At 50.6% G+C, this 26,522-nt stretch overlaps 1 protein-coding gene and 1 pseudogene across 1 annotated transcript; both read right to left on the bottom strand.

Annotated features, from left to right (window-relative positions):
• Positions 1-431: 431 nt before the first annotated feature.
• On the bottom strand, positions 432-5,796 carry LOC130493214 (zinc finger protein with KRAB and SCAN domains 7-like). Its single transcript, XM_056866911.1, has 7 exons — positions 5,390-5,796; positions 5,308-5,323; positions 4,936-5,050; positions 3,991-4,061; positions 3,664-3,790; positions 1,460-2,083; positions 432-628 (listed from the first exon to the last, which is right to left on the bottom strand). Exons 1-7 carry the CDS (start codon positions 5,794-5,796, stop codon positions 432-434), a joined length of 1,557 nt encoding a protein of 518 aa, XP_056722889.1.
• Positions 5,797-12,882: 7,086 nt separating this feature from the next.
• On the bottom strand, positions 12,883-25,585 carry LOC130493209 (H-2 class II histocompatibility antigen, E-S beta chain-like; annotated as a pseudogene).
• Positions 25,586-26,522: the final 937 nt, after the last annotated feature.

Genomic DNA, 26,522 nt, shown 5'->3' with positions numbered 1-26,522 from the left:
CACGTTTTGAAGAAACTGACTTCAAAATTCAGTGGGAAGAGCTGGAAATGACACCTGACATTCAAGGTGGTGAAGTTTTCAAAGCACCAGGCATGTCAGAGTCGATGGTGTTAAAGCTGCTTTTCATTGCTCAGAGGTGATTACCCATTAACTGGAAATGGTCTCTCATTGTTTTGATGAAATTCTCTTGAAGTAGAGATATGGTTGCTCACAGGTGATGGAGCTAGGGGGGTGTTATATAAGAGCCCTACTGACATCCTGGCTCTGTGACGGAAATGTGTTCTGCACATGGCAGGCAGATGCGCTCTCTCAAACCTATTCCAAAGATCCGCACATTGTACCCCAGGTGATCAAGGGGGTGCCTTTCAAGAAAACTGACAGAAGATGGCAGCTCAAATTGGGGTGTCTCAGCGGAGGAGGAAACAGGGGACTTACACTGAGCATTCAAAATGATTTTCCTCAGTGTGTGTTCTTTGATGCTGTTGAAGAGTGCCTCTCTGACTGAACCTCTTTCCACACTCTGAGCATTCAAAAGGTTTCTCCCCTGTGTGGGTTCTTTGATGCTGCTGAAGAGTGCCTCTGAGACTGAATCTCTTTCCACACTCTGAGCATTCAAAAGGTTTCTCCCCTGTGTGTGTTCTTTGATGCTGCTGAAGACTGCCACTCTGATTGAATCTCTTTCCACACTCTGAGCATTCAAAAGGTTTCTCCCCTGTGTGTGTTCTTTGATGCTGTTGAAGATTGCCACTCTGACTGAATCTCTGTCCACACTCTGAGCATTCAAAAGGTTTCTCCCCTGTGTGCGTTCTTTGATGACTTTGAAGATGGCCACTCCGACTGAATCTCTTTCCACACTCTGAGCATTCAAAAGGTTTCTCCCCTGTGTGCATTCTTTGATGACTTTGAAGATTGCCACTCAGACTGAATCTCTTTCCACACTCTGAGCATTCAAAAGGTTTCTCCCCTGTGTGCGTTCTTTGATGACTTTGAAGATTGCCACACCGACTGAATCTCTTTCCACACTCTGAGCATTCCAAAGGTTTCTCCTCTGTGTGTGTTCTTTGATGCTGCTGAAGAGTGCCTCTGAGACTGAATCTCTTTCCACACACTGAGCATTCAAAATGTTTCTCCTTTGTGTGTGTTCTTCGATGCTGTTGAAGAGTGCCACTCTGACTGAATCTCTTTCCACACTCTGAGCATTCAAAAGGTTTCTCCCCTGTGTGCGTTATTTGATGCCTTTGAAGATTGGCACTCCGACTGAATCTCTTTCCACACTCTGAGCATTCAAAAGGTTTCTCCCCTGTGTGCGTTATTTGATGCCTTTGAAGATTGGCACTCCGACTGAATCTCTTTCCACACTCTGAGCATTCAAAAGGTTTCTCCCCTGTGTGGGTTCTTTGATGCCTTTGAAGATGGCCACTCTGACTGAATCTCTTTCCACACTCTGAGCATTCAAAACGTTTCTCTCCTGTGTGTACTCTTTGGTGCACAAGAAGGTGTGATCTGTATTTGAAGTACTTTCCACACTGAAAGCATTTGTGTGTCCTCATTACAGTACCCTTTGGGGAAAGTGCACTACACTTTCTTCCACAAGAGTGTATCCTTCCACTCTCCATGCAGATAATATGCTTCTCTCCTGAATGAATCCTTCGGTGTTTACAAAGGTCTGATTTCTGTGAGAATATCTTGCCACAATCTGAGCAGCTATGCAGTTTGTCTCCTTTATGTGTTCTTTGATGTCTAAGTAGCTCTGCTCTGTATAGAAAGCTCCTCCCACACTTCAAGCATTGATGGGTCGTCTTTCCATTGTGCATTTGCAAATGGATAGCATATTGGGCTTGATCTGAGAAGTTCATTCCACACTCCAAGCACTTATATGCTTCCTCCACCCTGTGGATTAGTTCATGGAAATCCAGTCCTTGGCCAGGAATGGGTTGGTCCCTCTTCTTGGCTGTGTGACTTCCTTTCCGCCTCTTAGGTCCGCCTTGATTCCTGAAGTTTCCTTTCCAATCTTTATTCTTCACTTTATCTGGCAATAGCTGATACAATTCCTTATCACCCTCATCCCATTGATCATCCCCTGCTGGAATGAAGAGAGATCCTGTTAGCACCCACAAAATAAGGTCTGATCATCCACACACAAAACATTTCAGTGGCTTTTCCCTGCTCTACATTTGCAGGTACAATAATATGCACTTTACAGGGACATGAAAGTCTTGGTTTGCAGTCTAATGATTTAGTCAGCTCCTCACCTGAGTGAATTCTTTGATGTGAAGAAAGTACTGATTTCCAACGGAAGGTCTCTCCACATTCCTCACAATCATATGGTTTCTCTCCTGAGGGAATTTTCCTCTTGGAAATAAAACTCATGTTTTTACTGAAGCTCTTTTCACCGGCCAAACTTTCATTTTCGTTTTCCCTGGAGCGGATTCTCTGATTAGCATGGAGGCCTTTGTTCCTTCTTGTTTTGGTTGACCTTCCTTCTTGGATTGGGATTTCATGGAAGTTCCCTTTTTGGGATAGAATGGGCTTATCCCTCCTCTTTGCGTGGCTTCCCTCCTGCCTCTGTGGTCCATCTCCATCCTCGAAGTTTCCTTTGGCACCTTGATTCTTGCTTTTTTCCAAAGAGAACCCCTGGAATCCCTCAAGCAGCTCATCTACATTTGCTGTTGGAATAAAGAAAGAGGTCAAGCCAGTACCTACACAAGAAGACAAGCCACCCATCAGTCACTGTTCACTAATGGGTGTGCATTTCCTTTATCAGACCTTTATTTTCTCCCGTGCCAATGATCACCTTCTTTCTCCCCCACCAGAACTGTTGGTCACACCTTATCTCCAGCAAGACCTCCCAGGTCAGCAGTTTTTATATTCTGCCTCCCTTCCCCTCTCCCAACTCCTCATATGTCCTTTTTTCCTAAAGTGGCCAAGAATTGTTCCCCCACTGTTCACATTTGACGTGTCGTGCAGCTGTTTTGATTCTCTGCTATTTATGCTTAAATAGAAGACATATCCTGATTTTCTCTACCTAACGAGTCTCAAAGTGGATTACAATAACTTTCCCTATCTCCCCCACAACCGACACCTTGCAGGGGAGGGGAGGCTTAGAGAGTCCTGAGGGAATAGTGACTGTCTCAAAGTCGCCCACCTGGCTTCATATGGAAGAGTGGGAAATCAAACCTCTCTCTCCAGACTAGAGTCCTCCACCCTTAACCACTACAGCCCACTGGCTCTCCACAAGAAGTTAGAAAGAGACAGAGAGGGAGAGAAAATTATTGCTCTTAGAGTCCACAATCCCAACCAGTGTAAGGGGACGAATCAATTCTAGATCAGAGTGTGTTGTAATGCTTGGCAACTGAGAAATTAGGATGGAGCTTCATGAGGGCCTCTCAGTCCTGCATTGACCTCAGGCCAGGACACCCTCACTGGCTTGAGCAATGGCCATAATACTGGCCTCTGTTGCCCCTGTTGCTACTCGGGTCAAGCTACCCGGTCATGGTGAATATCACTTTCGCTGCCACTCCCCTCCCCCACCTCGAGGCTCCCAAAGGGAATCAAGTAACAGGGCAGGTCTCAAAACAGTGCGTTGCAATTCAAGATGTTGATTCACATATCAGGCCAATGGTAAAATCCCAATGGCAGCAATTTGCACCTTTGGCGCCTTACCCAGAGAGGCCACACTCCCATAGTTCTCCAGCATGACTTCCTTGTAGAGATCTCTTTGGTCTGGATCCAGCAGGGCCCACTCTGCCTCAGTAAAATGCACGGAAACTTCCTCAAAGGAAACTGGAGACTGAAAGAAAAAGGAGATTCCTTATCATAGAGATCATTCCAGGCAGACGTGAAACTGTGGAAGGGGGCATTCTGGGAAGGCATGTGTAAAAGGAGTGGCATTCAGAGCCTCTTGCATGGGCCCCTTAACTAGAACTGCAGAAGGAAAGCCCCCCGAGAACGGATTTGAGACCAAGTCTGCCCCCTGCTCATCTCCCCTACCTGGACTGGAGGTACAGCAGCAGTTTCCACACCTCTGCAAAGAGAATGGCTGAACACTGTCTCTTCGGTACCTGTGAGGGAGAGAAAAGCGGAAGAGTATTAGCCTTGATATCTTGTTTGGTTTTCTTCTGTGAAGCGTGCTTTATGCCTCCCCATTCTTGGGGTGTGAAACCTTGCCCTATGTACACTAAAAAAAAGGGTTACACTTTGTAGTAACTTGTGGGAGAGGCGGAAGACAAGCACAAGGTACCCATGAGCCTCGGGGGGGGGGCTTTAAATGCTGCTGACCCATGTCAGACTTCTACGATACTTGAAACTTGTCCCATGAACTTTGGAGCTCAGAAACGTGGCAGCATCTCTGCTGGATCAGACCAGAGGCCCATGCAGGCTATTCTCCCACCGGCTGGGCCCTCGCACATGCCCTTGAGTCCAGGATGGTGGGAGAAAAAAAGGGAGGTGAAAAAGAGGGAGATGGGAGAAAAAGAGAGTGGCACCTCGCCAGCACTTCTGTCCAAAACAACCAGACGTGAATCAAGTGCATCTGGAAACCCAGGGTAATGTCAGTGAGTGTACGGAGCATCTACGGATCCGTTAATGTCCCATCCGGGTTTTCAGACAGAGGCAACATCAATGTGACATCACATCTGCCCAAGCCCTGCACAAAGCTGCTGGCATTCCTAGTCCGGCATCCTTTTTCCTGTAGCAGCACGTCAGGTTTCCCACGAAGCATGAGCACAAAACACATTATCACAGTATGGCTGGTCACTAGCAACTGGAATTGCCCCCATGAATTTGTCTAATCCCCTTTTAGAGGCGTGATAATTAGCAAACACTGAGGGCCACAAGTTGGGTGAAGAAGCGTTTGGTTTTTTTCCCTGACTAGAACTTTCTACCCATCAAATTAACTGGGTGCCCCAATCCCACCCAGGCACAAGGAGTCCTTACCGCAGGAGAGGGCACCTTGGGCGCACTCTTGGGCTCGGGCCGGCTGCCCTTCCTCCAAAGGAGCTCTTTCCATCTCACAGAACTTTGCTTCCATCTTCACGGATGGACCCCAACTCTGAAACAGCAGTGAGGGAGACGGGTAAGAGTTGGAATGGAAGGCACCAAGGAACCCACTCCCTTACTCTGCACCTAGGGTTTTCTTCCGACCTTGGGGTATTATGTGGAGGGACAAGAAATTCCCCAGAAGAAATGGCTGCTGAAGCAGGTTGTTCAACCTCGCATATGGATGATTAACCCTTGGGCAAACATCAGGTATGGATAACGCCATCTATTGTGGATTGAATTTAAATACCTGGAAAGAAAAGCCCTCACCTGTTCTGCCAGCTTGGTCAGGATGGGGGCCTTTCCTTGCTCTCTTGCCCGGTCCAGGTCCTCCTGGGTCCTGCACCTCCATTTCTCCTCTGCCTGACTCAGGAGGAAACCTTCGGCCAGGGCCACCGCCTGGGAACTGGTCTCCGGCCCGCATCCTCTGACCCAGCGCTGCATTTCGTGGGGCAGGATGGTCAGGAACTGTTCCAGGATCACCAGGTCCAGGATCTGCTTCTTGGTGTGTGTCTCTGGCTTCAGCCAGTGGTTGCAAAATAAATGCAGCTGGCTGCAAACCGCCCGGGGCCCATCGGCCTCACAGTAGCAGAACTGCCGGAAGGGTCGGCAATGTAGTTCTGAGTTCAGGGGCTCCTGATCCCAGATCTCTGACACAGCTCTCTGCCAGGATTCAATGCCACTCCCAGCTTGGTCAGGATGGGGGCCTTTCCTTGCTCTCTTGCCAGGTCCAGGTCCTCCTGGGTCCTGCTCCTCCATCTCTTTCCCCTTCTATTGGGTCGGCTCCGACTGTGAACAGATCCCTTTAGTCACTTGGCTGTGAAGAGAGGATTCTCCCTGCTGGGCGGGCCGGGTGGGGGAGGGAAAGGGGGGCAGATAGCAACTGTGCTAGAAGGAAAACAAAAGGGAATGGAGATACGCTGGGTCACCCCAAACCTGCTATCAAATCAAATATTAAGTCCATACCCCCAGAGTAAAAAAAAAAAAAACACCCATGGATCCACGGCTTTGTGGCGCTGCCACCATGCAAAAACACAGAGTTCCGAACGACGGATCTTCATGGGCGCTCATTATTTTTTCATTGAACCCCTCCAGGTTGACAATCCACTGACGTGTCACGTCCACAACCACCAGTTAGGAGCGAAAGCTAAGCGGTCTGGCTCAAGGGGTCAGGTGGGAGACGCCAACCCTGCACACAGAAAGCTAGAACGGCAAGGAGAAAGTTTGTTTCAGTTCCTGTAGCTTATTCTCCAGTTTTATTTCCGTAACCAATATAAATGCATTTTTTTTAAAACGGCATTTGCCACATATAATAAATGAACCTGAACCTGAATCTCCGCTCGGGGCTTCTGCCCTCCGGGACCAACTGGGGTGTCCTCCTCTGCAGACTTGGCCCCCGGTCCGAACGCGCCTCGTTTCCCAACACGTGAGATGCCGGGAGTCGTTTGTTCCTCTCCCCCCCCCCCGATCTCCTGAAACAGCCCCTGGCCTTGGGGGGAACCTGCCCTGGGGGGTGGGCGTGGGGGGGTCTGACTCCAAACACTCCCCCCTCCCGCAACCCAGCCCCCTCCTCACCCTGCTTTTCCTTGACTCGACCCCCCCCACGGACTCACAACCCCCCCCACAAAAAGACCCCCCAGGCTCCTTCCCCCCCCCCACCATCCCTGCAAGGCTGGATCACTCCCAAAGGCCTCCGCAGTGCAGGGGAGGGGGGGCTGCATCGCCCTCCCCTCCCCCCTCCTTATGCAGCCCCCCCAACCCCAACCCCCTCCCGGCTTTTCGGGGTGTGTGTGTGGGGGGGGGAGCTCTCCCTCCCTCCCTCCCTCCCGCCTACGTCTGACCCCGCTCCCCCACCCACCCCACACATTTCCCACCCCCAAAGACCCCCCCTTCCCCCCTTCCCCCCTTCCCCCCTTCCCCCCTTCCCTCACCCGGGCAGGAGGAGACGCCGCTTTCCCACGTGGGGGGACTGCGGGTAAAACCGGAAGTGGCCGCTCTAGGGTGTCGGAGTCTCCTCTCTGCTCCAGGGACCAGGGGCGGCCCCATCAGCGCCTCCAGCAGGATCAGGCCAGGCCCCATGGCTGCCCCATAGGGGAAAACCCCCCCCCCACTTTTAGCCTTGGTGCCTGTTAACTGTTGGGGAGGGGGGGAATCACGTTGGGGGCTGCAATCGCGGGGAGTGGGCGCCCCAAAGGAGCACCAATGAGCATTCCCTCTGAGGCAGCGTCATCAGTCTCCAGGCAGACACCCCAGCTGCTACGCTCCTTGTGGGTGATGGGTTTTTAGAGAAAGTAGGGGGGAAAGGGGAGGGGGGGTCTTTGCAGGGGGGGTAGATTTAAGCCCCCCTTTTCTCCTTCCTACCCCCATTCCTTCTCCTCAGCAGGCCCCCTCTGCAGGGGGCTTCCCCCACACACACACAAAAACACCCCTACCCTGTTCAAGTGGGGCAGGCTGAGCCCCCCCCATTAGGTTTGCCAACCTCCAGGTAATTAGTAAACCATGAAATAGCAGAAAATATGCAAAATTTTATACTGCAATCTTTTTAGTTAGATATATGTTTTACAAATATTCACATTGTATTAAAGTTCATATATGAATTTGTACAATCACGATATATCAATTGACATTCACAAATTGTGCAAAATCTCACTTTGACTTGCGTCTTGGAGATGTGAAGGTAGTCCAAGTGGCAAGGGTTTCTGGCAATAAGGTAGTCTTTTCTTCTTGCCACAGTCTTTTAGGTATAAGGTCTCACAGGTGGCAATTTCAAATTTGTAGCCAAGTGGCAGTCTTCAAATTATAGGACAGGGTGCCGGATATTTCGTATTTCGACCATTAGAAAGTCATTATTAAACATATATCATAGCACATGCCATGTGCAAACGACATTTCTATTCAAGCCTCTTGTCAAGCTATGCTGCATCCATATTACAAAACATACTGCTGGTTTGGAAGAGAGCACCATTGAAATGCATTGAGTTTCTAAAATGCATGTTGCATGAACATTTTATACAATAAATAGCAAAACATATACAAATATATACCTATATATAGTAAGATTCAAAAGGTCTACTCACACCAGGGCTGTATAGTAACATGCTCCTTGTGGATAGGATCAATTGTCCTCTTAGTGAGGCTGAGGTTGAGCAATTAAAGCCTCTCTACTGGCTTGCATGTATCTGTTACCATATGTTATTTTAAAAGTACAGTATCTAATAGCCAAACATCTACCAAAATGTACATATATAAATAGTAAGATTTAAAGAGCCTACTTACATCAGGTAATGGCAGAAGATCTCCTGCTATTACAACTGATCTCCAGCCAATAGAGATCAATTCACCTGGAGAAAATGGCCGCTTTGGCCATTGGACTCTATGGCATTTAAGTCCCTCCCCTCCCAAACCCTGCCTTCCTCAGGCTCCACCCGAAAAATCTCCCGCCAATAGCAAAGAGGGACCTGGCAACCCTACCCCCCCCCATCCCTGCAGCCTTCATCTGCCTCCACTTTTGGCTCTGTGGAGAAGACCAGGAGGGCAACACGGAGGCTCTTCCTGGGATGTGCCAGGAAGGGGGGGGGTTGGCAGCTCAAGAAGCCCCCCCCCAAGCTGATGGTGCCCCCTTCCCAGGGTGCACCTGGGCCTGGATCCTTGGCTGCCCTTCCTCTCCCCACATCCTGGTGCAAAGGGGGAGAACCCGCCACCCTCCAGCCCCACAGATCTTCCTCCTGTTACACGGGACTTGAGGGAGCAGAGGGAGGGGGGTCCTGGCCTGGAATGGCCATTGGGGGGCTCAGCACCCAGCGGTGGGGCAGATCCTCATGGATCCCTGCAGGGCTTGGGCAGGGGGCAGAGCAGCAGCCCAAATCCCTCAAGGGTCCCTTTCCTTGGAGACACATGAAGCCCCCCCCCCAGAAGGTCTCGGGCTCCCTCCTTGGCATTGCCAGACTGGGGGGGGGGGTTCTTCATCGCCAGAAGCCCTTTGGAGCCCCCTCCAGCCGGAGCTGCCAATCTTCAGGCTGGGCATGCGGCCAGCTGGGCTCTTCCTGGAGGCCCTCCTTCCCTCATGACTTCTCGGGCATAAGGGGTCCAGGCTGGGGGGGGGGGGGTTAAAGCCATCAGTGTTGGAAGAGTTGCCATGTCTGGCGTGCAAAGGAACTGAGAAGAAGACCAGCAGGGGAGGGGGCAAGGGGTCAGCTAGATAAGGCTGTGAGGTTAGAGACCTTTTCCCACCCCTCTTGTCTGTCCTTAGACTGATATTCTTAGGGGGCCATTTCCTCCTCCTTCTCGGAAGTCCTTCTACCCGCTCTCTCCCTCCTTAGCTAGATAGCCAGCTAGAGGCTCCTGGTCTCCCAGCTTTCCTATCCTAAAATGTAGTTCCTTCAATAAAGGCAATTTTATCTTTCATCAGCGAGGCTGACCTTTCATTGCGTACTTCGCATACTCAGCCAACAATCGGGACCCCCCAGCTGGAGGAGGGGCCCTCATGAGCCAAACAGAATCCTGAGCCCTCTTTTGCCCGGGGAGAGCAGTACGGAAGAATGATAATAAATAAATAAAATACAAGAAACAAGAAGGTGCTGGAAGGGTTTTTTGGGGGGTGGGGGTATGAACCTGAGACCCCAGGCCCCGGCTCTGAGCGCTGGAAGCCCAGCCCCCCAGGCTCCAGGCAGGCCAGGAAAGTTTCGCTGAATTCAGGAGGCTGAGAGCTTCCCCTTCTTCAAGGCCTTCCCTCCAGCTCCCCCCCCACACACATTTCTGGGGTGGGGGGGTGTATACGCAAGCAATGCGCTCCGCATGACACCTTTATAAAATACATCGGAGTTTATTTTAGAGTTACACAAAACTGAAAGACTCTCAAGTCACCACCAGGAAAGGAAAAACTTCAAATTTCTAGTCGTTAACTAATATATAACTATCGCTATATATTATATATGATGTTGTTACATATCGATGATGTTAGCTGGGATAGACATCAAAGAATAAAATTTTACAAAAATATCGGAACTGCTCTGCCCTCTGCATAATGGCTCTCTGGTCAGTTCATGAAGCCCAGAATTATCACGATCCCCCCTCAAAGATTTACCGGCCTTCAGAGAGGAAAAAAACGGGGCCCCGTCCAAACAATAACACAGTGGTCCAAACAGGAAAAGACCCTTGGGAAAAGCCACAAAGAAAAACAGATCCCCGGTTTGGGGTGTGAAACTGGCATCTTATGATCCCCCCACTGTGCAAAACGTCCCCCCCCCCCAGCAATCCGGGCCAAGCGATTCATTAACCCTTGCAGCTTGTAATATTCACACCTCTTGCCAAGATCCCTTTAAGAGGCCCCCACCCTAAGAACCCGGGAGGGAGGGGCTTGTGCCTCTTGGGGGGAGGGCGTCCAGAAGAGCCACTGCAGATGTGGGGGGGGGGCGCTTCCCATCAACCCTTGTGCAAAGCCTGGAGGGCATGCAGCCCCTACCCAGGATGCTCAGCCTTTTCGACCTGGGGCCCGGGGCAGGACTGGCAGCTTCTGGGTTCCCGTAGCCGGGAGTTCCAGTGGCTCAGATGAAAGCATACGGGCCGCCTAAGCTCCCGGACTGGACCTGGCAACCCGATATGCAGGCACACGACTACTGTTCCAGCCACAGCAGCGATCCCCAGACGTTTGCAGAGATCGCGCCTTTTGTTTCAGAACGTTAATCACTTCAGCAGAGATCTCCCAGTTCCTCCCAGATTGCAAAGGCCATTGGAATCAGAATAGATTTCCAAATTCTCCCTAGACCACCACGGAAGCCACAGATTAATTCTTTTTGTCACCTTTTGTCATCTGGGAACCTAGGAGGGGTGAATCCCCTCTCCCTGCCCCCAGAAAAACAGTATATCTGGGGTGCCCCCAGCCCATAGCTTCACCTTAGGTCTTTCCTGGCATCTTTGCCGTTCCTCTGTTGGTTTGGTTTTGCGCAGCCTGACCACACACCCTCCCGCCTTGCTGGCCAAGTCTACGGGAACCCCTTGCCCCCTCCTTTGCTCTTATTTTCTCCTGTTTTAGTCTACGTGAACTTGGACAACACCTCTTCAAGAACAGTAAATATCGCCCCATCAACGATCCCTGCCACGTTGGCATCTGTGCTTGTACTACTCTTTTTGAATTTCTTAGATTTCTCTGTATGTGTGTATGCATCACTGATTTGAAAGAAAACAACATAAACTCTCTTAATTCGGAATCCTTTGTTTCTGTCTTTATTTAGAGGTCACAGTTACTGGCTCTGGTATACAAAGGTTGTTCTCGCTATATAAATATTGTAGTTTGCCATCTTGCTTGCTAATTCCCCAAGTTAAAGAGCAATTTGGCTAACACAGAGGTAGAGCTTCCTGCTTGGCATGCGGAAGGTCCCGGCCTCAATCCCCGGCAGCATCTCCAGGCGGTAGGTGATGAAAGGCCCTTAAGAGCAGCTGCCAGCCTGAGTAGACAATACTGATCCTGATGGACCACCAGTTGCCTGACTCAGTACAAGGCAGCTGTGTGTGTCCGTCTGTCTACCGCTCGGACTGCGTCTTCCTGGGGCTCTTCCACCTGGCAACAGACAGGCCTTTTCTTGTTGGCTGCCTTGGCACAGGTCTCCTTCACACAGACACACACACACACCAGGACTGGGCTCGATCTGGCGCCTCTGCCCCACTGGCCCCATTGCTGCTGGCCCTCCACACTGGGCCTGTCTTGCGTCTGAGATGCTAGAAGGAATGGGGGGTCTTGGGGGGTACCCGTGGCTGCTGCCCCTCCTGGGAGCCACCAGGTGCCAGGTAAGAGTGCACGACCACATACCCGTGAGGGCCAGTGGGGAAAGACTGGCAGGGGGTGCAGTTGGAGGGAGGCTGGCAGTACTTGATTTACTGTGGGGGAGGGGGGATAACAGCTCTCTCTGGGGGGAGAAGTTGCGGGCTCAGAATAACCTTCCCTTAGAAGGTATTTGCAGATAGGAATTCTTCCTCAAACTTTGACTTCGCCTTTCCAATAAATGTCAAGCAGAGGAGAGCGAAAGGACAGGCACGGTTCTCTTTATAGAGTAGCTAAACTGCTTAGAGTAGGATTTAGTCGAAATTGGGATTGATGGAAGTGTGTGTGTCTGTGTGTAGTCTGTTCACTTGTATTCTGTTCACTAATTCCCTCTGCTATTAACTTTCTGAATAAACATTCCACTTAATCTGCACACTTATGAGGCTTTGCCCAAGTTTTGGACCCTGGCATGCACCTGGCAGAGGGTCCCAGTAATAACTGCCCCAGGTACACAGCTGTAGGGGCTCTAGACATGTTAAAAGGGGGGACACTCCTGCAGTCGAGAAATATACACATGTGGCCTGAAGTGGAGATGGCTGAGAAAGCCACATGGAGGCTGAACGCAGAACACCCCTTGGCCAAAGGAGAGGAGCCAACAGTAGCCAGGCCCTGGTTCTTCCTGCCAACTGGTGCAAATAATCTCATCCTCAGTTCTGTAGCTGATGAATGTGGTTGCCAACCTCCAGGCACTGCCTGGAGATCTCCAGGAATTACACATGATCTCAAGGAGATCAGTTCCCCTGGAGAAAGTGGCTGCGTTGGAGGGTAGGCCCTCTGGCATTATCACCTGCTGAGGTCCCTCCTCTCCCCAAAACCAGCCGTCCCCAGGATCCAACCCCCAAATCTCCAGGGATTTCTAACTCCTCACCCAACAAAATTATAAAAAAGAAACATAGAAGAATCCAGTTTGAGGTGGGAGCTGAATGGGAGCAAGAAGTCCTTCCTCCGTTCATCTTCGCCCCCTGCAAAGCGGCCCATTTGCTCCAGGAAATGCTTTTCCACACGCAGCATCCTGGGGGCAGGAAGGGTTAACTGAAGAGCTCTGTCAGAAGAGAGGGAGAAAGGGGGAGGGTCAGAAGCGAGGGGTAAATTCCCAGGGAGGGGGGGGCAAATCTGCCGAGACCAGCTGAGCCACACAACCCCCCACCCTCAACATGGGGGGGCAACAGTATTGCCCCCCTTCAGGGTCACTGTAGATAACATCTGTGGACCGGATTCAACTTGCAGAAGAGGTTTTTAGACTCTTGAGTCCTCTAATGTTGTGGGACCCTTTTTAATTTTACTGAGCTACTGGGGACAAATGTTTAGAGACATTATTATATTTGTACCCCGCCCTACCCAACCAAAGCCGGGCTCAGAGCGGCTGAGAAAGGAGGGGATAAATATATTCACACCCACACACAGGGAGGTGGGAGTCTCTCTCATACTGTTTTTACTGCATTGTTGCCCAATTTCGGTCATCTGGTTTTTGCATTTTTCTACGTCATGTCTCACACTGTTCCAACTGCACTGGTTTCCAAGCTTGTCACTTGCCCGGAGTCTCAGAGAGAAAGGGGGGGGGGACTGTAGATGAACAGAGAGACTTACCTGCAGGAGGTTGGTGAGGAGTCGCTGCAAGAGAGAAATTTGTTCTATTTACATATTTAAATTTTTATACCCTTTCCTCTGGGCTCAAGGTGGCATACAGAAATAATTAAAACATTACAAGCTAAAATTAGCATACCTTAAAACTGCTCCCACCCCCCAAATGCCAGCTATGCATTTCCCCTCAGAAGCCCTGGCAAACAGGCAGGCCTCGCTGTGCCTCCTGGAGACCTCCAAAGAGCCTCCCCCATCTTCTGGCAGAGTGGGGGCTGCAATGGAGAGGGCCCCTGGGGCTCTGGTCAATGCCAGGCAGACCATCCTGAGTGGGGGAGCAGCCCACAGGCGGGCAGCCTAAAGACCCGAGTTGGGGCACAGGAATATTTGGAAGGGGGTGGCCCTTCAGAAAAATCGGGGGGGGGGGAGGTTTGCATCCTGTGGAGACTCCAAAGCACCCTTCCTTCATCCTGACACACCGTGCAAAATGCCTTCCCAATTCTCTCATCTGGGGAGCCTTGGGCTAGTGATTCCCTCTCAGCCAAACCCACCTCACAAAGTTGTTGTTACGAGGATAAAGCAAGGAAGGGAGAACCTCGGATGCTGGAGTTCTCTGACCCTCCTGAAGTCAGTGCCCCCCTAACCCCCCCTTCTGCATCCTCCCTCTTAAGAAAGAGGCTCAGGAAGGGTCTTTTTGGTCTTTCGCCCTGAGTGCCAAATCAGAAGCCGCAGCTGGACTTCTCTCCCGGTCAGTCCGGCCTCCTCTGACTGGCAGTGTCTGTATCTCTCCAGGAGGGTCTCGGGGGAGAGGGGTCTCTCCCATCACCGCTAACACCTGGTTCTTTGAGCTGAATATGCTGCTGGGAATTAAACCGGGGACCTCCTGCGTGCCAAGCTGACCCTCTCCCACTGACCCTCCCCTACCCCCCACCTTCCGTTCTGGTCTCTGGCAGAGTCTAAAGGGCCTCCAGTCTCCACTATGGGGCTCAAATCCTCTAGTATAATTAAGAAACTTCTGCCGTCTCTTGACAGGAGATTCTTTCCAGCCATCTTAACGTTTGTTTAATCACTGAATTGGGCATTTTTCATATTTTGCAATCTGCTGTGTCTCAGTGAGAATAGCAGGCTATGGATGAAGATATAATCATAACCATGAAGCCATCACTGCCAGTGAATCCCACAATTTACCTACTCACAGAGTAAAGAAGTGTGTCCTTTTGTCTGCCCTGTGCCTCTTCCCCAACAACTTCATGGGGTGCCACCTGAGTTCTACTGTTGTGGAAGGAAGAGAAAACGCCCTCCCCCTCTCCACTCTCTCCACCCCACACATAAGTTTATGAACTTTTATCATGCCCCCCCCCCGAGTCGTCTCTTTTCCAAACTGAGAAGCCCCCAGACTCTCCAGCCTTTCCTCACAGGGAAGGTGCGCCAACCCTCCTGGCCATCTTGGCTGCCCTCTTCTACCCTAAAACTGTTGAAGAAATTATAACATTGTTGGAAAATATGCCCTTCTTATCGGGGTCACTTGCCTCCACATTCAGAGGGGGGCACTGACCAGAGAGTCAGATAGATACAGAGATTGTCTCTAGTTACACCTCTCCCTCATTTCCTGTCCCCTTTGATGTTTAGAGTTATATTGTCAGGGGAAAACTTCCCTTCTCTCTCGCTTCCCTCTCGCCCTCCTCCAAGCCAGCCGCCAGAGCCGAGCGCAGTCGCGCTCAGGCCTTCTCACCCCACAATGGAGTGGAAGGCAGGTTACCTTTTTAGATCTAGAAAGCTAGCAAGGTAGATTAGGATAGGGGACCCTGTTTGTCCTTTCCTATCCTTATTGTATTTCACCAATAAATGAGTTTAGTTTAAATAGAACAGAAGTCTGATGCTTTTTTTGTTTCAGACTTGCACACACACACACACACACACACACACACACACACACGTGCTCAGAATCTAAAGAGTCCGTTGCGCTGAATCCCTCTTGTGCACTCTGCTAAATATTGGAGTATCAGACCATAGATATTCCAACAAATATTTGGTGTGTCCCCCCCCCAGACCATTTGCAGTCTTCCTGTTGTCCGAGAAATGGCAGCCCCCAAAACAGGCTGTGAGAAGAGAAGCCCCCCCCCCCACAAAGAAGTGAGACCTTTGTGGGGCTGGGCCCCCTCATTTCTCCCCGTCAATTCAGTCCAATTATGGCCAGATTCCAATGTAGGAGGGGGAGTGTGTGGCCCACCCCTGTTACCCATCCAGCCCCTCCCCTTTACCTTTCCTGTTCTTCAGGTAGAGATAGAGCCCCACGGCCACAAAGACCACCCCCAGCACGGCCCCCACGGCCCCTGTCCACACTTTGCTCTTGGCGGAGTCTGATGTCTGTGGCTCTGTGGGAAGACAAGGAGCCTCCTGTGAGGAGTCGGATCGTGAGCCCACAGATTTCACAGGGGGAATCTGGTCCAGGGGCTACCCCCAGGGGGGGTCCCAATCCTTTTCAGAACCATTGGAATTCATGCAGAAGGTTGGTGGGCCCAACCATAAGATGGCTGCCACAGGAGGCGGAGCCACACACTTTCTAAAAACAAGTGATGGGCACCAGGGAAGTTCTTGGTGGGCGCCATGGCACCCGTGGGCACCACGATGGGGAACCCTGTGCTACACCCTGGCAAGGGCTTCATCCCACACTGGGGAGGGGCTTCTGCTCACTCATGGAAGGGGGGAGTCCTTGAGAAGGGTGGGGGTCTTGCTGTACCTTGAACTAGTCAGTTGACACAAGTCCTTAGAACTCCCACCCACTTGGCCCAATTGTGTGTCCATGGGGAAAGGGGGAATCCCTCCAGCCTCTCACCTCACTGCACGGTGATGGGGTCTGTCAGGCTGCTGTGCTCCACCTGGCAGGTGTAGACGTCCCCCCGCTCGGGCACCGTCTCCAGCATGGCCTGGGTGAGTAAGGTCCAGTCTCCGTTCTGGACCTCGTCCGCGTACCCCACCCCCTCCATCTGCTCCTGCCCGTTCTTCAGCCACTTGATGTCCACCTCCGAGGGGTAATATCCTGCCACGGTGCAGATGAGGAGGGTGTGGTGGGCCAGGGGCTCTGCCTTGGTGGGGGAGATCTTCACCAGGGGCTGAACTGCAAAGGGGGGAGGGAGGGAAGAAGAGGGGAAAACTGTTCAGAGATGCAGAAGAGCCAGAAAAGCACAGACAGGTTGAGAAGAGAGAGAGACGTTTCTCTCACCCATCAGGGGAGCTGACGATCCACTCCATCACCTTCTGGGCAAAACTGTCTAAAGAGACACACAAAATGCACCCCTCTCCCCACACCTTCTTCCCAGACACAAACAGTTGCTTGTCAGGACCAGACCCACATCCGGCCCCTCCAGCCTTCTCTTTCCGATGACAAGTCAGCCTCAGGACTCCCAGAGAAGCCCCTGCTGGGTCAATCTGAACTCTCTGGCAGCTCCATTGGAGAAGGGAGACCCGGCCGTGGCTGCAGCTGCTGAAGACTTTGGTGGAAATTCGCTGGACCATTCAAGGGGACCCCTCCCTAAATTCTCCTTTGGCTCCTGCTTCAGGGTCACTTCTACCAGGAAGGGGGGGTTGAGTGTTTTCTTCTTCCCTCTGAAAGGGAGGTCTTCTCCCTTTGCTTCTCCCCAGCATCTGGTGCTCGGAGTAGACTGCCTCTGCACATGGAGGTTCCAATTCACTACCAAGAGATCCCCTCTTCAGTATAATACGGTCATTAGATTATTTGACTGGGCAGACCCTGGTTCTGATCCGCGAGTGACTCTGATCTACCCAAGTCCCCATCTTCTTCTCCCAGGGCTGCCTTTGGGGAGGGGGTTCTGGGGCCCCTAAAACGCTGGATGTTCCTTGGACTGCAATGTCTCTTCTATCAAAGACCTGTGGGTGGGGGGCTCAGGTTGAGAGAAGTGGGCCTCTTCTCGGGCCCCGCTCTTTCCCTCTTTCCCCTCAGGGCCAGGTTTCCAGACCTCTCACCAGCCTGTTCCTCCCACCCCCCACCCCCCACCCCCAAGCTTCTTGTTGTCCTTCTTAAAATGTGGGGCTCAGAAGATGACCCCCGATTCCAGGTGGGGCCTGGTCTGATCTCAAGAGAGCAGGACTCTTTCTTCCCTGAACTGGGCCACATTCCCGGCTCTTGCCCTTGAACTGAGTGGGTTTTCAGCCAATGGGTTTTTTGTCCCCACAGTACAAGTTCTCCCAGTCTGTGCTGGAAGACGGGTTCTGCAAGAGAACCATCATCTCTAACACTACCTGGAAAACAGCGTGGCATCTTGGGCATTTCACACTTTAACAGTCCTTAACCAGCAAACAGCTCAAACCAAGAAACAGTCCTGGAGTTAGTGTTCATTTTTTTAAAAAAATGAAATTTAAGACGTTTCAAGCACATTTGACAGCGTCTGGCATGAAATAAGCAACACAGGACTGTTTTAAACGGAGAGAGTTGATAAAGATTTTAGGAGTCAGAGGATTGAAAAGCGATCCTGCAGTGCCATCTAGTAGACATTTCTCACTCTCCACATGTTTTGGTGGTGGCTTTGGGGGCTGAAATAACAACTTGTCAAGAAGAGCTGCGACAAGCACAGAATCCAATGGCAACCGTGAAGAGGGGCAGTCAGCAGATGCCCCTCATGCCCAGTCAAAACACTGCTGTGGGTATTTAGTGGCAGCGGGCTTAAGAAGAGCCTTAAGTCTGGGGGGGTGCTGAACCCCATTTGCGTTGCTGATGTGCAAGGAGAGATTTGAGTTGCCCAAAGAAGGATGTGCAAACTCTGTAACCTGGGCCTGGTGTCCCCAACACCTCGTTTCTGAAAAGGAATCTGCACAGAATACAGCCAGGCATTTTTCCAGCAGATGGTCTGACGTGCGGAAGTCTTCCCAGAGAGATTCCACCAATCCTGGCCCTAAGAAAGGAGCGTGACGTGCCAGCAACATGCACTGAATTGTGCCCCATGCATATGAGGGGCAGGCCAGGTTTTTTCACAGTTCAAATGCCTAGCCTGGAAAAATCTGCACTGACAATGAAGACGGTGCTGTCGAAGTTGCAACCAGCTCCCCACCCAGGGGGGCATTCCACGCAAGAGACGGGCAGAGGTGGTTTGGACGAGACGGAGCTCACCTGGGGCCATCCTGGTCAGGGCAGCCTCTCCTGGTCGTGGGAAGGGCCCTCAATTCGACTTATGGCGACCCCTGGGCTAATCGGGCGGCTACTAGAGGAACCTCCTTTGAGATATTTTCCTTTTGAGGGAAAAACATTCCCTTCCAAAGCACGTCACTCCTTCCAGATGTACAGCCATGGGGCAGTCCCCTGGGGAATGAGCCATCCTCAAAGGAGGAACTCTTACCAGGGGAATTCAGCCCCACTAGACCGGCCTCTGGCCTCGCAGCCTGAAGCGGGATCAGACTTGGGCCAGCCTTGAGAGGAGCTTGGCAACCCTCCCGCTGTCGGCTCCCCAGAGCCTCCCCAGGACTTGCAGTCTGAAGTCGTGGCAGAAGCAGCCCCCACCCTGCTTGGAGCCTGGAACCGGCAGCCCAGCTGTGAGCCCTCAAACTACTGACTTGCCATATCGCTGGTTGCTGGGTGGTGAGTCCTCGCAGGATGAGGGTTAACGCAGAATCGGGACACCAGAAAAGGACCCGCTGGCCAGCCCAGAGATGAGGAAGCAACCGACTGTATACCTGGCAACTCGCTGACTCCCGCGCTGAACGATTCTCTCTGACCTTGGACTCTTGGACAATGGAACTGGACTGTGGTTCGGCAAGTTCTGGACTCTGATCTCTGGCTTTGACTCGGAACTCTGCCTCTCCTCTGAACACTCCCAGCACCTCCCTGACAGCAGCTTTCTGCAGAACCTCTGAAACCCTGCAGTCCAACGCCCAGGAGCTGGCAGCTGGCCCAGGGAGAAAAAACGTCTTCTTCCAAAGCGTTTCACTCATTCCAAAGGGACATCCGGGAAAATGCGTGATGAGTTTCTCAGTTTTTCCAGTGAAAAAAGTTGCAGTGAAGAAAAAAAGACACCATATATACCGTAGACATATATAAGGTTGTAAGCATTATTTGGACAGAATGTTTCTCCTATGGATTTTTTTTTCAACTTTTATTTTTTCTTATGCCTCAGCTCACAAAAATTAAAGGTCCTTGTGCTATAGTAGCATAGGGTGCAGCGGTCTGCAGCTTTTTCTTGAGTACTGGATATGTTGGCACTTGTTTGTACAGAGAATGAAGATACACATACTTTTAAATTCCATAAATCTGTCAAACTATACAATGTTATATAGTAAGTGGTAAATGAGGTGTTTTATGTTGTTCCCTCAGTAAGAAGTTCAGGTTTGACAAAAATGTACGTACTGCACATTTTTCAATGCCCCCCCACATACACTTTCTTTTTTTCCTTGGGGGAAAATGTCCCCCTTGTACAAAATTTACTGAAATCTCCCCATGTGCCCAGATCCTGACAGTGGATTTTGGGGGGGCTCCTTGGCTTTTGGGGTGGAGCCTGTGGACTGAGGGGGACAGTGGATGGGGGGCGGGAGGGTCCTGTATAAAATAAATTTGATCCATCACTGCAGATCCAGCTTTCCCCTGTTTTCACCAAGGTTGCCCCCCACACACACACACTGGGTGGCAGGAGGGAGTAATGGGTGCAACCTGTGCTTGGAGGGGGGTTCTGCAGGGTGGGGGTGGGGTCAAACCAGAGTCTTCTTGGGGTTGGGGGCGGATTCTATATGAGAAGCTGCTTCCTGAGTCACCTCCCTCCCGGCCCTTCTCCTCCTGTTACAGGCTTTGACATATTAGGGCATATAAACTACTGTATTAATGTTGTACATGTGCAGAATTGTTCACTGTAAAACCCTAACAGCTCATAAAAGCCCATTTAAAAAGATACAAGCCTGAGCATTTTTGGCCAAGGACAAATGCTTGCACCTTATCCAGAACAATACTTGCACCTTATTTTTGAAAGATTTAAATGTCACCTAGCTCAATGCTTGTCCTTTATCCTTGAAGGACCTAGAATACTGTTTGCATTCTATCCTTGAAGTGTCATGCAGGAATTACACTTGCATTCCTGTACTAAAAGGACATCAACTTCACAATGTTTGTTGCTGACTAATGTAGTGTAACATTATATTGGGTTTTAATATGATAAAATGATGGTAGAAACTTATAAATAGGTTCATTTTATTCGTATTATCCAGACGATGAGAATGATGGTAAAATCAAAAATATAGAGAGATAACAGGACTCAAAACTGACTGTTTAAAGTTTAGCAAAATAGCCTGGTGGAAGGGGAAGTCCTCATATGGTAGTCTGAAGCCACAGAGCGTGTGCAGTACAACTGTATCCTGCTCGAGCTCAAGGTTCAAGCCCATTGAAGGTGACTTAAACAGTATAAATAAAGCCACAGAAGGGCTAGAATCTCAGACCTCTCTCAGAGGGTCTCAGAACATTGGCTATTGGGTATGTATGGATTTAAATATATTATTCTAGAGATTGTGAATCAGAATTTTTTAACTAAATCAGACTTTTAACTGTTAAAAGTATTGGATTTTAAAACTGAATACTATGTAGAACTTGCTTGCTTTATAGTATACATTGTGACTGCTTATAGAACTTTGTAATACTTGCATATACACATATATACATTAAATTACAGTGGATCAATTCAATAAAAAGACTCATTTTTATGTGAGTAAAGTAGTGGAGTCCTGCTTAGTGGGTGACTAACTGAATAAGATAACATATCACTTCTCTGGAAGGGGTCGATTTTAAGAGCATAGTCATCTGAAATGCACTGGCCCACTTCACTCCCCAAAGGCCTGGAGCCCCTCAACGAGGGGTGGGGGATGGAGGAGGGGAAAGCCCTCCCCCAGGCTCCCCCCAGCTCCTGCCTCCCCCCCCCCCGCTCACCCTTCCTGCTGTGGAGGAAGCCCTGGTAGACGCAGTAGTTGCGGCGGCAGAGGCGATCCACCTCTCCCCTTCGGAAGGCCAGCTCCCACGGATCGTGGTTGAAGCGCTCGACGCTGGCCTTGCAGAGCTGGGCGACGGCCTCATAGTGCCCAAGGCGGCTGTCGAAGCAAGCGCACTCCTGCCGGCCGTAGATCAGCCTCTGCAGGTAGCGTACCTCGCCCGCGTCCTGTGGCACTCGCCCTTCACCTGGGCCAGGAAATGGGGGGCTGCGGGGGGGGGAGAGAGAGAGAAGGATCAGGAGGGGAGGGGCTCCTGGGGATGGGGAGGGGGCCACCCATGAGGACGTTATCATATCCCATGAGGATGGTTATCATGTCCCCTCTCAGTCTTCTCCTCTTCAGGCTAAACATACCCAGCTCCTTCAACCTTTCCTCATAGGATGTGGTCTCCAGACCCCTCATCATCTTGGTTGTCCTCCTCTGGACACGTTCCAGCTTGTCTACATCTTTCTTAAATTGTGGTGCCCAAAACTGAACACAATATTCTAGGTGAGGTCTAACCAGAGCAGAGTAAAGCGATACCATCTCTTCACCTGATCTGGACACTATATGTCTGTTGATGCAGCCCAGGATCCCATTTGCCTTTTTAGCTACCGCATCACACTGCTGACTCATGTTCAGTGCTTGGTCTACTAAGACCCCAAGATCCTTTTCGCACACACTATTGCTCAGACAAGTCTCCCCCATTCTATAATTATGCATTTGATTTTTCCTACCTAAATGCAAAACTTTACATTTGTCTTTGTTAAAGTGCATTTTATTAGTTTTAGCCAGTTATCCAGCCTGTCAAGATCATCATAAGAACATTAGAACATAAGAAAGGCCCTGCTGGATCAGACCCAGGCCCATCAAGTCCAGCAGTCTGTTCACACAGTGGCCAACCAGGTGCCGCTAGGAAGTCCACAAACAAGACGACTTGCAGCAGCACCATCCTGCCTGTGTTCCACAGCACCCAAAATAATAGGCATGCTCCTCTGATACTAGAGAGAATAGGTATGCAGCATGACTAGTATCCATTTTAACTAATAGCCATGAATACCCCTTTCCTCCATGAATCTGTCCACTCCCCTCTTAAAGCCTTCCAAGTTGGTAACCATCACCACATCTTGGGGCAGGGAGTTCCACAATGTAACTATGCGTTGTGTGAAAAAATACTTCCTTTTATCTGTTTTGAATCTCTCACCCTCCAGCTTCAGCAGATGACCCCACGTTCTAGTATTATGGGAGAGGGAGAAAAACGTCTCCCTGTCCACTCTCTCCAAACCATGCATAATTTTATAGACCTCTATCATGTCTCCCCTCAGCTGCCTTCTTTCCAAGCTAAACAGCCTTAAGTGTTTTAACCGCTCCCCACAGGGCAGTTGCTCTAGTCCCCTAATCATTTTGGTTGGTCTTTTCTGCAACTCCTCAAGCTCTGTAATATCTTTTTTTAGGTGTGGTGACCAGAACTGTACACAGTATTCCAAGTGTGGTCTCACCATAGATTTTTACAAGGGCAGTATGATATCAGCAGTTTTATTCTCTATTCCTCATCTAATTATGGCCAGCATGGAATTTGCCTTTTTTACAGCAGCCGCACACTGGGTTGACATCTTCATTGAGCTATCCACTACCACCCCAAGATCCCTTTCTTGGTCTGTAGCTGCTAGCATAGATCCCATCATGGTATATGTGAAGTTGGGATTTTTTGCCCCAATAGGCATCACTTTACACTTGCTCACATTGAATCTCATTTGCCATTTTAATGCCCATTCTTCCAGTATGTAGAGATCCTTCTGGAGCTCTTCACAGTCCGATTTTGTTTTAACCATCCTAAATAATTTGGTGTCATCTGCAAACTTGGCTACTTCACTGTTTAACCCCAACTCCAGGTCATTGATGAACAGGTTGAAAAGCACCCATCCCAACACAGATCCCTGAGGCACCCCACTGCTCCCATCCTGCCATTGGGAGAACTGACCTGTATCCTGGCTCTGTCTTCTACCGTATTTGCTACCCCTTCCAATTTAGTATCATCTGCAAATTTAATATGCATCCCCTCTATTCCTTCATCCAAATCAGCCAAGTACAGATCCCTGAGGCACTCCACTAGTCACTCCTTTCTAATTGGATGAGGAACCATTGATGAGCACTCTTTGGGTGCAATCTGTCAACCAATTACAGATCCACCTAGATCCACCACAGTAACAGGATCTAAATAAAATTTTCCCAATTTGTCAACAAGAATATTATGGGGAACCTTATCAAAAGCCTTACTGAAATATAGATAAACTATGTCTACAGCATTCCCCTGATCCAGCCAGGTAGTAACTTTCTCAAAAAAGGAGATAAGATTAGTCTGGCATGACTTGTTTTTGAGAAACCCATCCTGGCTCTTAGCGATCAGATCCATCCTTTCTCAAGGACTGACTGTTTGATGACTTGTTCGAAAACTTTTCCCAGTATAAACGTCAAGCTGATGGGTCGGTAGTTACCCAGATCCTCCTTTTCGCCCTTCTTGAAGATGGGGACAACATTTGCCCACCTCCAGTCTTCTGGCACCTCATCCTGTTTGCTAAGTCTTTTCAAAAATAATGGACTGAGGCTCAGAAATTACATCTGTAAGTTCTTTGAGTACCCTTGGGTGCAATTCATCTGGCCCTGAGGATTTTGTCTCGTTTAAATAGAGGTGTTTGTGCACTACCCCAGAGCCAATTCTAGGCTGCAAATCCCTTCCGACATCATGTGTTCTGTTTATGCCATGTTGAGCACCACTTCCCTTGCGAGAAAAGACTGAGGAAAAGTAGGAATTGAGGAGTTCTGCCCTCTCTTCATCTCCTGTTACAATTTCCCTTTCCGGTCCCCGCAATGGGCTTATCTTGTCCTTGTTCTTACTCTTACTCTCCCCAAGCAGAGAATCTCACCATCGGTTCTCTGGGGCCCCTCCCCCTAGGTGATGTCCTGTCAAAAGGAGATGGAGGGGTTCCTGCCTCCTCTTGCATCTGAGGAAGTCAGCTCTGACTCAGGGAAGCTCTGCCTGGAATAAACATGGTCAGGCTGCAAGGTGCCCCCCCCCTGTTCCTCTTGTGTTTTGCTGTGTGCAGAAGAGGAGGGTTCAGGAGGGCGTTTTTATGCGATGGGGACCTAGTTAAAGGGTGTAAAAGTAGAGGGACTTATAATTTTTCCCTTATACACATTACTCTGTTTTCAGTGTCGTTCTCTCATTTTGTCAGCCTGTCTTTGTCGCTGTGCCTGTTGTGTTCCCTGTTGGTCTCCTCACACGGTTTTAAAATCTGGGATCCACCCTGAGTCTCGGGGGGGGGGGGATAGATCCTTGCTGGAATAAATCAATGGCTTTTTCCTCTGGGGAGCTCAGAGCAGAACCCTCCCGTTGGCCTTTCCTCCTTTTAAAAAGAGGGAGGCGGAGAGGGAAAAACAGAAGAGCAGTGAAGAGTTGAGGGGGGGTCCTGGCTGCTCTGCCCCCCCTCCCTGATTTTCTCTGAGGTTGCTCCTCTGCCTTTATCTGCTGAAGCATTTGCAAACACTGAGATTTTTAGAAAGGCTCGACCTGTTGAACTTCTGTCCTTCAGCTGCCAAAAGCAGAAAGGGTTTTTTTTTGGGAGAGGGGGGAGTATCAAATGTCTTGGGAACTTCCTGCCAGATGCATTTCCCCCCCCCCCCAGGTTGAGAGACTCCCTCCTCGCTTCACCGTCCCTCCCTTCCAGAACTCCCTCCCACCTCCCAGGTTGGGACCCCCTGGACAAAGTGATCCCTCTCAAAGAGACAATGCCAGTGGGATGTAGTGGTTAGAGTGTCAGGCTAGGACCTGTCAGGCTAGGACCTGGGAGACCCAGGTTCGAACCCCCTCTCTGCCACGGAAGCTCCCTGGGTGACCTTGGGCGAGTCACACACTTTCAGGCAGGCCAACCTCACAGGGCTGTTGTGAGGATAACATGGAGGCAAAGCCACTTGGGGTCCCCACTGGGAATCAAGAGGGGTATAAATAAATGACAGGGCCAAGGGGAGGAATCTCAGATCTCCTCCCCGGTCTCAGAAAGAGGGTCCTCCCTCCCACTGCAATGTCTCTCCAAGCCCCCACCCCCACGTACTAGGGGTCTGGAGTCTCCTCTCTGCTCCAGGCACCAGGGTTGATCCCACCATCACCAACAGCATCTCCAGCAGGACCAGGCCAGGCCCCATGGCTGCCCCACAGGAAACCCACCTCCAGCCTTAGATGGGAACTTTTGTCTGTTCACTGCTAGGGAGGGAAACCCCTTCTGCCTCTGAGGTCCTGGGAAGGGGCCCGGGCCGGGCACCAAAGGAGCACCAATGAGAATTCCCTCTGCGGCAGCCTCATCAGTCAAACAAACATCAGCAGAGGTGAGGGGGTCTCTTTTGTCCTTTGCTGATCGTAGCATTTGTTGTATTTTCTTGGTGGGTTTAAACACTGTTTGTAGGTTATGTTTTTTCAAAAGTTAGGATAGGATGGAGAAACACCCTTGACACTGAGAGACACTGTCCTTCAGTGTGACTCCTCTGCAGATGCCTGCCACAGCTGCTGGCGAAACATCAGGAAAGAAAATACCAAGACCACGGTTACACAGCCCGGATAACCTACAGAACCAATTTTCAGAGAGGCTCGACCTGTTGAACTTCTCCCTGCCCTCCAGCTGCCAAAAGCAGAAAAGGCTTTGCGGGGCGGGGGGAGCAGGAAAGAGTATCAAATGTCTTGGGAACTTCTTCCCAGGGGCCCAAAGGAGCACCAATGGGAATTCCCTCTGCGGCAGCGTCATCAGTCTCCGGGCAGAAGCCCCAGCCGCTGCGCTCCATGTGGGAGATGGCTTTTTAGGGAGGGTATTCAGCGAAGGCAGGGGGGGAATTGGGGTGTGTGTGTGTGTGTCTGTGCAGGGGGGTCGATTTCAGTGCTCGGTTTCTCCCTCCTACCCCCATTCCTTCCCCTCAGCAGGCACCCTCTGCAGTGGGGTCCCCCCCCCAAACAAACCCTGCCCATTTCAAGTGGGGGGAAGGCTGCTCCGCCTGATTTGTTCAGGACTTGGGACCTCTTTCTTTTTGGGAGGGGCACAGAAACCCCCCTCTCGGGCGGGGCGGGGCCTCCCCTTGACCACTTCGCCTCTCA

This window comes from Euleptes europaea, chromosome 1, assembly GCF_029931775.1.
Source record: "Euleptes europaea isolate rEulEur1 chromosome 1, rEulEur1.hap1, whole genome shotgun sequence".
Classification (NCBI taxonomy): Eukaryota; Metazoa; Chordata; class Lepidosauria; order Squamata; family Sphaerodactylidae; genus Euleptes; species Euleptes europaea.
The sequence above is the reverse complement of the archived record's forward strand: the minus strand, read 5'-3'. Positions and strand labels throughout refer to the sequence as shown.